Source organism: Pituophis catenifer, unplaced genomic scaffold, assembly GCF_029215685.1.
Source record: "Pituophis catenifer annectens isolate HBS135680 unplaced genomic scaffold, rPitCat1.0.hap2 SCAF_7, whole genome shotgun sequence".
Classification (NCBI taxonomy): Eukaryota; Metazoa; Chordata; class Lepidosauria; order Squamata; family Colubridae; genus Pituophis; species Pituophis catenifer.
This window is the reverse complement of record NW_027256887.1, coordinates 77751772-77768894: the sequence shown is the minus strand read 5'-3', so window position 1 is coordinate 77768894 and position 17123 is coordinate 77751772. Positions and strand designations below refer to the sequence as shown.

The following is a 17123-nucleotide window of genomic DNA, read 5'->3' as shown; positions in this document are numbered from 1 at the left end:
TTACGCCGCGAGGCTTAGCGAGAACGACGTGGTTTAAACGCTCGGACATAGAGATAGAAATGTAGAGTTGTACGATTTTTTTTTCTTCCTTTCAATAGTCTCAGCGGGCCAGCTTCATACTTGGACGATTTGTTTGTTTATTTCACAGTTTTTGTAACCTATTCCTACTTATACATTTTGCGTCGTGGATAATAAGATGCAAACGCAGTATAGAAGCTAAAAGAGAAGATATGCAATTAATACACACCCACCCACCCCATGATACTCCTAGTTACAGGCACAATTGTTGTAAACTAGTGTTCCTTAAACTTGACAACATTAAGATGTTTGGGCTTCAAATCCCAGAATTCTCCAACCACCATGGTTGAAATCTATATATCTTAAAGTTGCCAAATTTGAGAAACACTGGTAAGTTTTTCAAGTATTTGGAATAGAAAGGCTACTCAAAGCTACAGAAGCAAAACCTCTGAGTCTCCAGGTTAACTTCTGGCCTACGGTCTCCTAGATGTCATTGTCTCTTCAACACTCCACAGTTTGGGGAATCTGCAGTTTCCTGGCCATCCCCAAAGATTGCCCCACTCTAAGCATACTAGCAATCCAGCCCAGGAGCCTCCTGGTTCAAAATGGGTTGTAAGTGGTGCGCCAGCCATTGGTGGTTTCAATTTTTTTTACTACCAGTTCTGTGGGTGTGGCTTGGTGGGCGTGGCATGGTTTGGTGGGCGTGGCTTGGCATGGGCATGGCAGGGGAAGGATACTGTAAAATCTCCATTCCCACCCCACTCCAGGGGAAGGATACTGTAAAATCTCCATTCCCTCCCCAATCCGAGGGAAGGTTACTGCAAAATCCCCATTTCCTTGGTACTACAGTGGTTTAAAGCACCCTGTTATTAACACAGCTGCCTGCAATTTACTGCTGGTTCGAATCTCTCCAAGGCTCAAGGTTGACTCAGCCTTCCATCCTTTCTAAGGTAGGTTAAATGAGGACCCAGTTTGTGGGGGCAATAAGCTGACTTTGTATAAAATATACAAAAGTATGAAGGCTATTGCTTAATGCACTGTAAGCCACCCTGAGTCTCCGGAGAAGGGCGGCATATAAATCAAATTAAAAAAAAAAAAAAAAATTCCTCCCGATCAGCTGGGATTTGGGAGGCAGAGAATAAATGGGGACAGGTACAGTCAGAATTTTTACTACCGGTTCTCCGAACTACTCAAAATTTCCGCTACCAGTTTCTCCACAATTGGTCAGAACTTGCTGAAACCCACCTCTGGCGCTAGCCAATACCGGAAAGCCACTCATGACAGCAATCTACCGGTAAATGTGCAGCTTAAGTGCTCCACCTCCCCATTCACAGGAACTGAGCGTTGAAGCTTTGTCTGCTTATTGACAAAAGACAACCAGGGCTTGGAGAGATTCAGTGTATTTCAACCCATCTGGGCCATGACTGACTCCGGATAAAGGTTCAAACTTTCATAGTATTCCTGTTGCGTGACCTGCAACTGCCTTTCTATTATTCAGACATTAAAAAGCAACAGATGGTTTTCTTCTACTGTCCTCCTACTGGTACTAACAAATCTACATATCTCACAAGGGGCTAATTTTAATAGATTTTAGATTTTGAAAAGTTTTTAGAAGAATCAATTCCTGAAATAGAATAGAATAGAATAGAATAGAATAGAATAGAATAGAATAGAATAGAATAGAATAGAATTATTACAGAATAGAATAGAATAGAATTAACACAGCCTTTACAATTTCCCTATTTATTTTCCCCCCCTTAATTATGTAACTTGGGGAGATCTTGGAAACTCGGTAATGAACAACAGTTTTGCCAATCAACTTGCGTTAACTGTATCCAGATTCAATCTTTAAAAAAAATTAATAAAGGAGGGGAGCGAGGAATTTTTGGACAGCCTTCCATCGCTTTCCTTAATATAGAAAATCCTTAAATTGTCTCGGGCAAAAATTATTTAATTGGGTTTTAATCATGTTTTAACTTTTGTATTTATGTGTTTTATTTCGTGCCTGTTCACCGCCCTGAGTCCTTCGGGAGTAGGGTGGTATACAAATTTAATGAAATGAAATGAAAAATGAGATGGGTTATCCGACATGAGCTGGAAAGGACCTGTATACTGCACGAGTCAAAAAAAGGGCTGTGAAAATATCTACAGACCCCTCACATCCTGGACATAAATTGTTTCAACTTCTACCCTCAAAAAGACGCTATAGAGCACTGCACACCAAAACAACTAGACATAACTAGACAAAAGGACAGTTTTTTTCCCGAATGTCCTCACTCTGCTTAACAACTAATTCCCACAACACTGTCAAATAATTTACTAAGACTGTAATACTATTCTTCTCTTCCTTACTTGTATATATACTGCTCAAAAAAATAAAGGGAACACAAGCAGAAGACATCCGAGATCTGAATGAATGAAATAGCCTTATTAAATACTTTGTTCTTTTACATACAGTAGTTTATACACTGCTCAAACAACTAAAGGGAACACAAAACTACTGTATGTAATGAACAAAGTATTTAATAAGGCTATTTCATTCATTCAGATCTCAGATGTCTTCTGCTTGTGTTCCCTTTATTTTTTTGAGCAGTGTATATCTCTTCCCGCTTATTATTATAACCATGTTGCTTCTATCTTTCAATTAATATTGTTTCTGTTTCCTAGTGCGATTTGATTAACAGATTAACAGAGTTGGAAGGGACCACTTGCAGGTCATGGAGTCCAACCCCCTGCCCAAGCAGGAGACCCTACATCTGCCTCTACCTGGGATCGAACTTACAACTTCCTGATTGTGAAGCAAGAGCTCCATCTCTAGGCCCCCTGGTCTTGAGAGCTTATTAGTAACCTTGACTATCACTAAGTGCTGTATCTTTTTATTCTTGATGAATGTATTTTATTCTCCTTATGTACACTGGGAGCATATACACCAAAGACAAATTCCTTGTGTGTCCAATCACACTTGGCCAATAAAGAATTCTATTCTATTCTGTTCTGTTCTATTCTAATTCTATTATAGTATCTATCTCTTCCCACTTATTACTATAACCATGTCGCTTGTATCTTTCAATTATATGTTTTTATTTGTTTCCTAGTACGATTTGATAGATTATTAGTAAATTTGACTATCACTAAGTGCTGCATCTTTTTATTCTTGATGAATGTATTTTATTCTCCTTGTGTACACCGAGAGCATATGCCACCGAAGCCAAATTCCTTGTGTCCAATCACACTTCGCCAATAAAGAATTCTATTCTATTCTATTCTATTCTATTCTATTCTATTCTATTCTATTCTAGTATCTATCTCTTCCCACTTATTAATATAACCATGTCGCTTGTATCTTTCAATTTATATTGTTTTTGTTTCCTAGTACGATGTGATAGCTTATTAGTAACCTTGACTATCACTAAGTGCTGCATCTTTTTATTCTTGATGAATGTATTTTATTCTCCTTGAGTACACCGAGAGCATATGCCACCGAAGCCAAATTCCTTGTATGTCCAATCACACTTAGCCAGTAAAGAATTCTATTCTATTCTATTCTATTCTATTCTATTCTATTCTATTCTATTCTATTCTATTCTATTCTATTCTATTCTATTCTAGTATCTATCTCTTCCCACTTATTACTATAACCATGTCGCTTGTATCTTTCAATTTATATTGTTTTTGTTTCCTAGTAGGATGTGATAGCTTATTAGTAACCTTGACTATCACTAAGCGCTGCATCTTTTTATTCTTGATGAATGTATTTTATTCTCCTTGTGTACACCGGGAGCATATACACCGAAGCCAAATTCCTTGTGCGTCCAATCACACTTGGCCAATAAAAGAATTCTATCCTATCCTATCCTATCCTAAAGCGCGCTCTTCCTTATTACAAATCCCGAAGTCCCTTGAGTGAAAGACGGCCCCTTCCGCGTTGATGACGTCACCGAGTCCTTCCCATTGGTGTAACGCGAGCAAATGAGGGACCGGGGCCGGGATGACGTAGTATGTCAGCTGCAGTAACCCCTGAGAGTGACTTAAACCGGATCTGATTGGGCCCTTCGATCCCTTTCAGCCTGCGGGAGTCCCGGTTCGAACGGACGCTTCTCCTTCTGTTCCTTTCCTCGAGCCTTCGCTTCTCTAGCCCGCGTTCAACATGGCGCTGAGCGATGCCGATGTTCAGAAGCAGGTACGGCGGAGTGCGGGGTCGGTCCCGGGAGTGGTGGTGGTGGTGGGGGGGAGCCTTTAGCGCCTTTCTCAAGGCGGGCGGTGGTCGTAACCACCGTGAATGGGCTTGTAAATCAGCCCATCCGGAAGGCGAGCCGGTTGGGCTCGGCTGACGGGACGCTGGAGAGGTCCTCCAGCCTGGATCGCAGGCAAGGAGGGGCGGAGAGTCAGCCGAGGGTGCCCGTTAGTCAAGCGCAGTTTACTGCACAGGGATCCCCCACCGGGAAAGGGCATCGTTTGGGAGCCCGGCTGTATCCAGATCTGTCTGTGATTTGAAGAGAAAATCTTCCTCTGCAAATGTCCGTAGAGATTCCGGGTCACCCAGGTCATGGTTGTCCCGAAGGTGCTTTTCCAAAGGCAATTGGACCACCTTGGGTGTTCCTTGCAAGCTAAGGATCGACCTTCACAGTGATAACGGAGCAGAGGACTGCAAAGAATATTATAAACCCACCTATTCCCCCACCATTCAGTCAGGACTAAGGAGCTTCTTGGATGAGAAGCGAAATGTTTTCAAAGAAAAAAAAACAAAAACCAGAAAGTTGAATTGCTTTTTGAAAAGAAAAAGAAAAAAAAAAACACTTTGTGGGACCTTTTCCCCGTTGCAAGCTTTGCAAAAGGACAAGATATATTGTATTTGGTTCCATTTGGAAATGAGCAAAGTTAGTTCTTAAGTCTCTTTTGGGTTTCATCCATTGGGATTGGCTTCTGCATAAAAAAGGTGCAGCATTTAATGTGTGCCATGTCATTTTGGTTATATTTGCACAGGAGTACAACATGTGATTCAGAAGTGATTTTAGAGTTTATTCCCAAACGTGCACAAAATTGAGAGAGTTCCTTTTTCACATGTTGGGATTCTTAAGTAAAATGGGGTTTTTTTTATGGCATTGTCACAACATTTATTTTCTTGAAACTGGTACCTGTTGATTGAGAAGAAAATAGGGCGACACTAGACTTTTCTGGGCCTGTCGTGCAATATCATGCTGGTTAATTCTGCAAATTAATATAGTTGAGCAATGGCTTCTCTAGTTCAATTCAAATAACCTTGTTAATTCTGGTAAGTTTTTGACACACATGAAAAGTGACTGCATTTTATTGTCATGATTGTGAGTATAGAAGTTTGATGGTAATGGGTATGTACTGTCCAACATCTGACCTTGAATTTATGTCCTTGGAGAGTGAAAGATTGTTTTAGAAGAAGACCTCCCAAGAATGTCTTTTGGGCAAGGCTGGGAGAATAGATAGAATGTCAACAACTATTTGAATTCAATCCTGATTACTTTTTTAAAAAATTATCTGGTGTTATATTCAGAATTGTCAATATGGGGTTCTATATGCTATGAAAATCTTATTGAAGGTTAGAATGAAATTTTGAGATGAGGGGAGATGGAAATAGAGATATTCCTGAGTGGCTTGGATTATATATAAATCTGGAAATAGATAAGAAATAGATAAGGTAAAGATTGCTTCTGTTAGGGATTATACTTTAATTAGAAGGGACACGCTTGAATTCCAGTAGCAATTTATTTCACAATAAAGAATCCCCATAAGGAAATCAAATGAGGATTGATTGATATTAGATACGTTTGTTGTGGAATCTGCAAAAGATGTGTTGTCTTGATAGCACAGGGAGAACTGTAAAGGATTAGTTGATCTTGCAGTTAACTTGGATCTAAACTGTGCAATGTTTTGTACATCCAAATGGACACCTTGAACTGGGCTTGGAAAGCAACTGGTAACCAGTACAGTTGTTTATACATAAATGTGATAGACACTTCCACCTCATCGGCTTGGGTTTTGGGACAATTTTGGACCATCAATAACCCACTTGAGATTAAGAAGTTTCAGCATCAGCTATATATTTGTAAACCATCCAGAGACATGCAAATATGATGGATGGTGTAGAAATTTGATAAATATTCCTGTAATGTTATATATGGGTTTGATGCTCACTTGTAAGATGTTTTAATAACAGTGACTTCATATGGAGCATAATTTATATTACTTCTGTATAGAATATTTGATTAATACATAAAACTAGAAGTGACTGGAATAAATCTTGTCCTAACAATTTACCAGGAGAGACCTAAACTGCAAGAGAGCAATGAAAGATCCTCATATCATGGAAAGGAAGAACTGAAAAAGCTAATGATTAATGTTCACATTCATGAGAAAACAGGAAGTTCTGCCTCCACTGAACGGTTGAGGGAAGAACAATCTTGTGAAATTCCGGCATTGTGTTTTTAATTGGTCCCACCGAAGCATTGTTTGATACCAGTATTTATCATTACTAATGCATCTATTGATAATTAAATACTGGAACTGCATATGTGTCACTTAATGGCATATAGAAACCAGTACAAAAGAGGGTACTGTAGGAAGGAAAATATTGTTTAACATATGAATATGTCTTTAGGTGCAATTGTCCCTTCATATGAATGAACTTGAAAATTCAGGCCATAAGATAACTGCTAATTATTAAAACATACTGAAAAAAATAATGGCTTTTGGTTAATGAAGAATGTCGAGGACATCTGCAAAAATATCACTTTTAAGTTCATACTGGCAGACTATTTTTTTTTTAATTTGTAACTTCCCTGCAATGTGGTGGAATTTTACATGATACAATACTGTATGTGTGATTTGGTTGTCCTTTAAAGCTTATCTTGTTGACTGTAAATAATGCCCTTTAGAGTAAAACCAGCCTGAGCTGGGTTTGAGTTGGAATATTTCACTGACTGTTGCAGTGAGCCAGCTGATACTGGTAAAGCAATGTTCTCTTGCAGTCCATAAACTGGCCATACTTGGTTTCCATGAATGTCTTCTTCCTTAGAATTGTTGATGTCTCTCTACTCTCACTGAGAGGTTTTTTAACCTGCACATGGAAGATTCTAAATCTGTGTTTCTCAACCTTGGTAGCTTGAAGATGGGTGGACTTCAACTCCCAGAATCCCCCAGCCAGCAGCGCTGGCTGGGGGATTCTGGGAGTTGAAGTCCACCCATCTTCAAGCTACCAAGGTTGAGAAACACTGTTCTAAATGGATCAGGCTATTTGTCCATCAAATTATTTAGTCCTTTGAAAGCAAAATGTGATATATGGAAATAATTTGTACCCATGTGACCCACAAATCATCCAGGACAGGGATACCAACTTGGCACTGAAATCAATGGGAATTTAAGTATACCTCAGTAGGCAATGTAATCATTATTTGCTTGTAATATTTACAACAGGGTAGATATTTTCTGTTCCAAAAAAAAAAAAAAAAGCCTGCCTATGATGTACCAACCTACACCATCTTTATATGTATAGTAAATGTCACCTAGGATCGTGTAGCAGGTCACAGTATGTAATTTTTGTTTCCCATCTTAATTATTTTTACATATAACTCAACATATCCAATACAACTTCCTCCTCCTATTGTCCCCACAACCTCCTTGTGAGGTGAGTCCGGCTGAGAGAGTTACTGGTCCAAGGTCACCCAGCTGGCTTTCATGGCTAAGATGGGACTTGAACTCATTGTCTCCTGCTTTCCAGCTTGAGGCTTTAAACACTAGACCAAAATGGCTCTCTTTAATTGTGAGTCGCATTCATCTTTAGGGCCCTGTTGCTTGCAAGTGGAAGCAGGCTGGTAACTACAGCAAGTATTTCCTGCTTAAGAACTTCTCATCAGTGGTGGGTTGCTACCGGTTTGCCCCGGATCAGGCAAATCAATAGCGGCGGGAGGCTCCGCCCATCCACCTGGATGCTTTGCGCTTGCGCAGAAGCATCGCGCATGAGCGCCCAAGAGCACCTACGAGCAAACTGGTAGCAATGGGTTTTGAAACCCACCCCTGCTTCTCATCTCTGGAAACTGATGAATCTGTTGTTGAAAGGTTACATTACAGGATGAATTTGGTTTCCCCTGTCCTTTTCCTATAAAGTATTAAATTATCTGCCAGCTGAAATAGTAATCCTATCTCTAAAACTGTAAAGCAATATCGGTTGGAATGCGGTTTCACTTCTTAAGCTTCTGTGAACAATAAATATCTGTAACTACAAGGGTATCCAGTTAATAACAAATTGGTCTTGGAAAGTCTTTTCTTATTATTTTTTAAAAAAATACACCGCTTGTGAACTGGGAAATTCTGTAATGTTCAGCAACAAATATATCTGCTAGTTTCCATGGAAAATATTATTTTTGTTACAGATTAAACACATGATGGCTTTCATTGAGCAAGAAGCCAATGAAAAGGCAGAAGAAATAGATGCTAAGGTAAATGAAAAGCATTTCAATCTTTCCTGTGTATAAAATCCCATAGAGGGCCTGCCTGGTTTCTTCAAATACCTAAAATTCAATTGTGCCCTGCCAAGTTATGATTTTTTTAAAAAATCATTTTATTTACCAGTAGCTAATATGTACTTAAAGCAGTTATATTGTATTTCACATAAGTGAAGGATATTTGTTTTAAAAATTGTCATTCTGTTCTGTCCTAATCTATTCTGTTCTGTTAATCTGTTCTGTTAATCTATTAACACAGATTAAACTCACCAAGTATTTATTCCAAACTAATATGCATGAAATTGCAGTTTAATTGATTACTTTGTCTTTTTGGAAGACAGAACTTGTTCTATATCACTAATGATAACAATTTGAAGCCAGCATTTTTAAAAAAGCATTAAAATGTGACTTTATATTAGCTAAACAAACTTGGTGGTATGGACTTCTATATCTATCTTAGGATATATGATAATAATATGTAAAATTATTCCTATTGGGGTTTAGTTTGTTGGAACTGATTTTGATTGCTAGCGCACTGTATATTGTTAATGAATATTAATTACTATTCCATTCTTTCAGAATTCTAGTCAATGCTTTAGGTTCTTCATATGACTAAATATTTTTTTGAAGTTTTTTATTTTATAGACAAACGAACATACAATACATAATCACTCATTCGGTGCATCATCTGAGTATATTTTTTGTGTCTTCTTCTTACTCCTCCAATGTTTATCATATCTTAATATTTTCATTACATTTATTATAACATTTCCCCCACATTTCTTACTTTTCTATTAATACATTTATCTATCTTCTCTTCACTCATTTCATTACAACATTACCCTATATATTATCTCTTCTCTAACCAATGATAAAATTGCCCCCATATCTTATAATATTCCGATTCCTCTCTTTAATTGTCAAAGTAAATCTATTCATTTCTGCACAATCCAATATTTTCTTAATTACTTCTCCCTCTGTAGGGATTTTCTCTGCTTTCCATCTTTACGCAGATACTATCCTCGCTGCAGTTATTACATGTATTATATGACTAAATCTGTGGGGTTTACTTGAACCTGTCTGCTTTCCTTGTAGGCTGAAGAAGAATTCAACATTGAGAAAGGTCGACTTGTTCAGACACAAAGGTTGAAGATCATGGAGTACTATGAAAAGAAAGAAAAACAAATAGAACAGCAAAAGAAAATGTATGTAATGGAAGATGTCTAAGCTGATTTTAGACTAGGAAAAAAAATAAAAGAACTAGCCATGAGTTTAAACTGATTAGTGAAAGCATACAAACATTTGTTTATTGCTGCCCATTTCCAATGTTTACTGGTTTATATGATATATATATATATATTTTTGCTTAAGACATATTTTAAAATCGGTAACTATGTAGCCCAGGGGTGTCAAACTCACATCGTCACAGTAGTGTCATGTGATATATCAGGACTTTTCCCCCCTCGCTAAACAGTGTGGGCATGGCCAGTGCGTGACACATCCGGCGTAGGCTGGGATTTTGACAGCTTTGTTGTAGCCAATGATGTAGAAAATAACTGAGGTAAATGCTTTCAAGAGACAATTTGGATATCACATGTATAAACAGAATGTTGTTGTTTACACTTTAGGGCTGAAGTTAATAGTTTACAGACTTGAGTCTTTCCCACATTAAAAAATTATGAGATTTTTTTCACTGCAGAAACAGTAATATTTCAGGATACAATTTAGGTTTGCAAGGTTTCTTCATCATCAGTACGCACTGCTAATTAAAACCAGAATGTAGAACCATCATTTTGGGGATTGAGTGGGAATTGAGAGCTTTTAAAAATAGACTAAAGAAGGAAGGCTGGCAGCAAGGTTTAGGAAAGGCTACTTCTGGTCATCACATAGAACTCACAAGAGGCCTACTAAACACCGGCTTTGCTACTTGAGCATTTTGGGAGTTAGTCTGGCACGTGCTTGTGAGAATGCATAATTAGTGTCTGGTGCTTCACTCTTTGACCCCTCTTGTACTCTGTTTCATTTTTTCCATCTGTCTTACAGTCAGATGTCCAACCTGATGAATCAGGCAAGACTGAAGGTTCTCAAAGCAAGAGACGATCTGATTTCAGTAAGTCTGGCCATCTCTTTATAAGAATTTTTTTTCATTGTTTGCCTGAAAAATACACTGCAATTTTTACCTTCATTTGTTCTTCTAATATATCTTTCAAGAAAATATTTGTAATATATGTCTTATTGCGGAGGGCAGATGTGCCAGAAATATAGAATAGTGAAATTATTTCTACATCATTGATTTCGTTTGTTGAAGAAGGGCAGGGGTGAAATCCAGCAGGTTCTGACAGGTTCTGGAGAACTGGTAGTGGAAATTTTGAGCAGTTCGGAGAACCGGTAGTAGAAATTTTGAGTAGTTTGGAGAACCGGCAAATACCACCTCTGGTTGGCCCCAGAGAGGGGTGGGAATGGAGATTTTGCAATATCCTTCCCCCAGGAGTGGGGTGGGAATGGAGATTTTGCAATATCCTTCCCCCAGGAGTGGGGTGGAAATGGAGATTTTGCAGTATCCTTCCCCTGCCACACCCACCAAGCCACACCACACCCACCGAGCCACGCCCACAGAACCGGTAGTAAAAAAAAATTGGATTTCACCACTGAAGAAGGGCAATAGTTAATAGTATCTTTTTCAGCCTATTATTAGCCAGATAGTGACAAACATTTCCACTGAATAAGTACTAGATGTTGCACAAAGGGAAAATTAAGGTTTGGGAATATTAACACTTCGTATAGGATATGTTCTAGTTCTTACTGAGGTTATATGCTTGTTACCTAAATTGTACTACTTCAGGTTAAGATTTTATATGCCTGATTGCTTTACCCTCAAAACAATTCTTTGCCTATAGAAAATATTGCTTAACGCCTCTAATTACTCAAGTGAAGACATAGCTTTGTAATTGTAATTACCAGCACTCTTGAGTGCAACCCAATTAATTGTATGGGGACATATTGAGATGTACAAGTTGAAGGAAAAAGGTTAAGACCGCAAAATAATCCCAAATTATGCTCTACTAGAGGCATTCACTTTTTAAGCTAACCCTAACCCTAACCTTGCATTATAAACCCACTACTTAGAGAAGTAGCTATGTGCAAAAATACAACATCTGGTATTTAAATAATGGCATCCACTGAATTTTGTTTGTGAAACAGAGGCATAAAGGATAAGCAAATTCGGTCTGCTGGATAACATACAGTAAATTCAAGAGACATCACAAATATACTAATAGTCCTCACTTAATAATCCTAATTGGAACCAAAATTGCTGTTCCTCAGCAAAACAATTATTAGGCGAAACTTCATGTGGCCACACTGCTTAGCAACGGCAGTTCCGGTAGTCCCTTTTGTGATCATTAGGTGAGGACTGCACCACAGAGAATCGTAGTCATGTGACCAGAGAATGTTGTGACCGGTTGTAAAGCTGATCTGTCCAATATAGTCATGTGAATAGCAATAGCACTTAGACTTATATACCGCTTCATAGCCCTCTCTAAGCAGTTTACAGAGTCAGCATATTGCCCCCAACAATCTGGGTCCTCCTTTTACCCACTTTGGAAGGATGGAAGGCTGAGTCAACCTTGAGCCGGTGAGATTCGATCTGCTGAACTGCAGCTAGCAGTCAGCTGAAGTAGCCTGCAGTACTTCACTCTAACTGCTGAGCCACCTCGGCTCTTATGCTCGAATAAGTAACAGTTGACCTATGGTGATGAGGTTCATGCTTCTTCCATCCTCAATTCTATTGGTATCATGGTCCCTGAGAGATGTTGCATTCATAGGTATCAATTGCAATTAAATTTCTCACTTAAGGCTGGAGGGAGAATAAGAGTTTTCTCACTTGATTTTTTTTTCCTCCCCATAATATAGGACTTGCTGAGCGAAGCCAAGCAGAGACTGGCTAAAATAGTGAAGGATACAGGCAGGTACCAAACCCTGCTGGATGGCTTAGTACTACAGGTAATGGGATCCTAGATATATAGCAATAGCAGTTAGACTTATATACCACTTCACAGTGCTTTATAGCCCTCTCTAAGTGGTTTACAGAGTTAGCATATTGCCTTCAACAATTTGGGCCCTCATTTTGCCAACCTCAGAAGGATGGATGGCTGAGTCTACCACGAGCCACTGAGACTCAGAACTGCCAAACTGCAGTCGGCCAGCAGTCGGCAGAAGCAGCCTGCAGTACTGCATTCTAACCACTGTGTCACCACAGCACATATGTCAATATCACTAGATGAAACTTATATTGGATGTTATACTGGATGTTAGTTATATCTGCCTTTACTACAGTATTTTTTAATAGTTCGTATTTGTAAAATGCTAAGCTAAAATTTGGAGCTTACTGTGTTTATGTTTGAAACTACATTGAGCTTTCCAATGAAGACATAAATTCTGTTCTCTTTTATAAAGGGATTGTATCAATTACTTGAGCCTAGAATGACTATCCGTTGCAAGAAACAGGATCTTCCCTTAGTAAAGGTAAGGGTTTTATGTATATTAGACAAAACGGAAATGAAATAGAATTTGACCAAAAAAAAAAAATCCTTATAGCTATATTACAAAAACCACAAAATCCCATATCCTATTATTTCTAATTTTTGTTAAAATAAGTAAATGGTGATAGTCCTGTAGTGATGCCCAGGGCATGATCAAAGCAGCAACACAAGTTGTATTGTTCCCATGTGAAGTCCTTGATGCTCACTGAGCTTGATTATTTTCTTGCAGATATTTCATTACCCAACTAGGTAACATCATCAGTGCTAGCAAGGAATGGGGTTTACTCTCACTTTATATTGTATTGTATCCATCCTCCAATTGTTGCTTATTCTGCTAAATGAAAACACATCAATAGGTAAACAGTTCTGGTTCTCTTGGTCTCTGTAGATGTAGTGTGTGCTACAGCTAGCTCTCATTGGGACCTCATCAACAATGTGTTTTATCTGCAATGCAAACAGCATGTGTTAAAAACTGAATTGGATAACCTTACTCTGTTAGATCAGTTCTCTCTCTCCCTGGCAATGGCATTTAAAAATGTTTCTTCATCATTATATGCCTGTGTTGTTTTACTGGAAATATTGACAAGTGATTCTAAGCCTGCAAGGAATGATACAAAGTAGATGTTCTTTTGTTGACCTATTCTTATTATTTATTGAATTTGTATACCGCCCTACTCCCGAAGGACTCAGGGTGGTGAACAGCCGAATAAAATACATATAATATAAATGTTAAAAAACCATTAAAATACAATTAGATAATTGGCCCGGAAAACAAAATTTAAAACACCCCAAGTTCATAAGACAAGTTTAAAATTTAAATTTTTTTTAAAATTTTAAAAACAATTTAAAAGAGAGGTTAGGCCAGTATTTATTATTCTTACATCCCAATCAGTGGTGAAATCTAAAATTTGTTACTACCGGTTCTGTGGGCGTGGCTTGGGGGGGGTAATGTGACTGGGTGGACGTGGCCAATTTTTTTTTTTTTACTTTTAAAACCATTTTTTCTACAACCTCTTCGGCGAAGAGGTTATAAAAAAATGCTTTCAAAAGGTTCTGACGATCCCAGCTGAGTTGCCTGATCGGCAGAGGCTTTTAAAAAGCCTCTGCCGATCAGGCAACTCAGCTTGGATCGTCAGAGGCATTTAAAAGAAAATAAGTTTTTTTTCCTTTTAAAAGCCTGCCGATCCCAGCTGAGCCGCGTGATCATCAGAGGCTTTTTTTTTTTTTTTTACTTTTAAAAGCATTTTTTGGCCGGGCGATCCGGTCCGAACCAGGAGCATTTCACCTCTGATCCAAATCCTTTTGAGAGATCAATGAATAGTTGCTGTCAAACTTTGGAACTTCCATACCAAGAGCTGTTGGCAGGAATAAATAAAGTTAGCAGTTTCTAACTGTTGGAGCTGGGAGCATGTGGGGTATGTGTTGAATTGACAGTATTTATTTATTATTTATTTATTTGTCATATTTCTATGCCATCCACTCTCCGAGGACTCTGGGCGGCTTACACCAAAGACAGTATACTAAATAGCATATTGCCCCCAACAATCTGGGTCCTCATTTTACCCACCTCGGAAGGATGGAAGGCTGAGTCAACCTTGAGCCGGTGAGATTTGATCCGCTGATCTGCTGAACTAGCAGTCAGCTGAAGTAGCTGCAGTACTGCATTCTAACCACTGCGCCACCTTGGTAGTAGAGCTTTAGATAAATTAAATTGTTTGTATACTTTTAGGAACTGGAATAGAATCAAATAATTTTTTGTATAAATGTATGAATCCCGTTTCAGAATGCAGTCCAGAAAAATATTCCAATATACAAAACTGCCACCAAAAAAGATGTCGATGTTCATGTTGATCAGGACAATTTTCTTCCAGAAGACATGTAAGAAACAAACACAGCTAGAAACAAAAAAATAACTTGCTGAAACTGTTTAATATAGTGATGGTCATTGTTTTAAATAGGGCTTGCGTAAGGTAAATGAACTTGGGATTTTCTCGTACGAAATGTAGTTTAGTGGGAATTTGCTCTGTCCTGTACTTGATAGCGTATATTGGGCAGACCCAGTGGCCTTGGTCTTTCATTTAGGTCAGGAGGTTAAACCAACCCTATAGGTAGATTTGTCTGTTGTGGTCTTTATGGATAGATAGACCCTAGGCATCCTATTTTGGATTAGTGGTCTTACTTATGTACCACAGTTTCTCTTATTTTGGTTTTAATTCTCGGTGTACCTCCCAGATTCACTACTGTGAGATAGGGAGCTTCATAAACTGCCTTATTCCTCTCTCCCTCCCTCTCATCAGACTTCTAACCATTGTAATGAATGACAGAATAGTGGGAGTGATTTCATGTACCAGCATGTTCATTAGCATGTATTTTTCTCTTCTAGAGCCGGAGGTGTTGAAATTTATAACAGTGACAATAGAATTAAGGTATCTAATACACTGGAAAGTCGCCTGGATCTCATTGCTCAGCAGGTAGCCCTAGAAATTTCTCTCTTGTATGGATGAAATGTTTTCCATTTAACTCTATGCAGTCAACTCATTCAATTCTTGGGTCAGTCATGGGTTTGCTATGGGACATCATGGCAACTTGAGTGCTGGGGTCTATAAGTCCACTACTACCATCAAACAACAGCCCTGACACCAAGAAAAGCTATCTGGGGGCTACTTGATTTAGAAACCCTCCTCAGTCTTGGATTTCAACCTTTTCTCTTATGTAAGCTCTTTGCCCACGATATAGCAATTTCTGGAAAGACTGTGAGATGTGAGGCTCGGCTCGGCTATGGTTTCTACCATAAGCATTCTTCAGTATTTAGAAGTAGAAGAACTTATTGCCATCTTTTTCTAAGGTGCATGCCTTTTAGCATACTTTTGACTGAATGACTGTTAAGCGTGTTCTAGAAATTTGCTGGATCGTCAAGGAATACTCAGAACTTTTCTTTTTTTTTTCCCCCCAACAGATGATGCCAGAGATCCGGACAGCACTTTTTGGTGCCAACAGTAACAGGAAGTTCATGGACTAAATTCCTTGGAATGCTGGTGGAATTCTCTTCCACCGTTGTGCTGAGGGGAAATGCTGGAGCATTTCCAATAAAACAATGTCCCTTCCTCTAAAATGTACGACATGCTCTATTGTGTTACCTGAATACGTTTTTTTCAGTTAAATTATTAACTTTTGCATACTTGCTGTGCTTAGTCTGAGAGAAAGGCAGGAAGAACTTTTTCCAGAGAGTAATGGTGCGGCATCCAAAAATGAAGGCATTTGCACTCTTTTGAACCAGACCAATGAGAGAAATAATTTGGAGCTCTGTCGTCAGTCTCCAGTATTGTTCTTTCCCCTCAAAGCATACCACCAGTCTGTGCTGCTTATCTATTTTATTCCTTTCCAAAGCTTACGTTTCACGTGCCGATGACTGCAAACCCCACAACGTCCCCAATCTGGTGCTTCCCAGGCCGGGAAAAAAAGCAAGTCAACCAGTTAACTTGGTTTTAGTCCCAGAATTTTGTTCTGTATATGTGATTGAAACTATATATATATATGTGTGTGTGTGTATACGCACTCTCATTGTGCTGGAGTTTATTAAAATGAAAAGCATGCAATCCTGTGTTTGATTTTTTTGTTGTTGTTGGGGACGGACATTACAATCACATGCAGTGTATGAAAACAAATGCATGGCAGCTGTAGTTTGTTAGATATGGGGAACCTGATATGAAGTTAGTTCCTCGTGGAATCAAAAACTTCACATTGACGTTAGGAAAACGTGTATTTCTGAATATCAATGTTGACTAATTAGATGCTTTCTGGAAATGTTGAAGAATAATCATAATTTACAAAATGCTGAAGTACTAGATAGTTTATATCCATCTCTCACCTGTTTTCTAAATACAATGTAATCCTCTTAACTCAAATTAGGATGAGAGTGTTCTGCCAGAATCACTAAGAAGACAAGACCAGGTTAAATATCTTGTGCAAACCAGGTCATAATGTAAGCTATAGGAATGGGTTTAAATTTATCAGTCTTAAATAAAGCCACAACAGGATTATCTCAGTGAATTGGGCAGGTTCATCTATCAATAGATTGGGGATATTTCTC

The 17123-nt window shown here is 38.5% G+C and overlaps 1 protein-coding gene across 1 annotated transcript; it reads left to right on the top strand.

The window, feature by feature from the left end:
* The first annotated feature begins 4036 nt into the window (after positions 1-4036).
* ATP6V1E1 (ATPase H+ transporting V1 subunit E1) lies at positions 4037-16629 on the top strand. Its single transcript, XM_070946742.1, has 9 exons — positions 4037-4198; positions 8421-8486; positions 9588-9697; positions 10536-10602; positions 12405-12494; positions 12948-13016; positions 14817-14911; positions 15417-15504; positions 15990-16629. The coding sequence occupies exons 1-9, from the start codon at positions 4166-4168 to the stop codon at positions 16050-16052; spliced, it is 681 nt and encodes a 226-aa protein (XP_070802843.1). The 5' UTR covers positions 4037-4165; the 3' UTR covers positions 16053-16629.
* Positions 16630-17123: the final 494 nt, after the last annotated feature.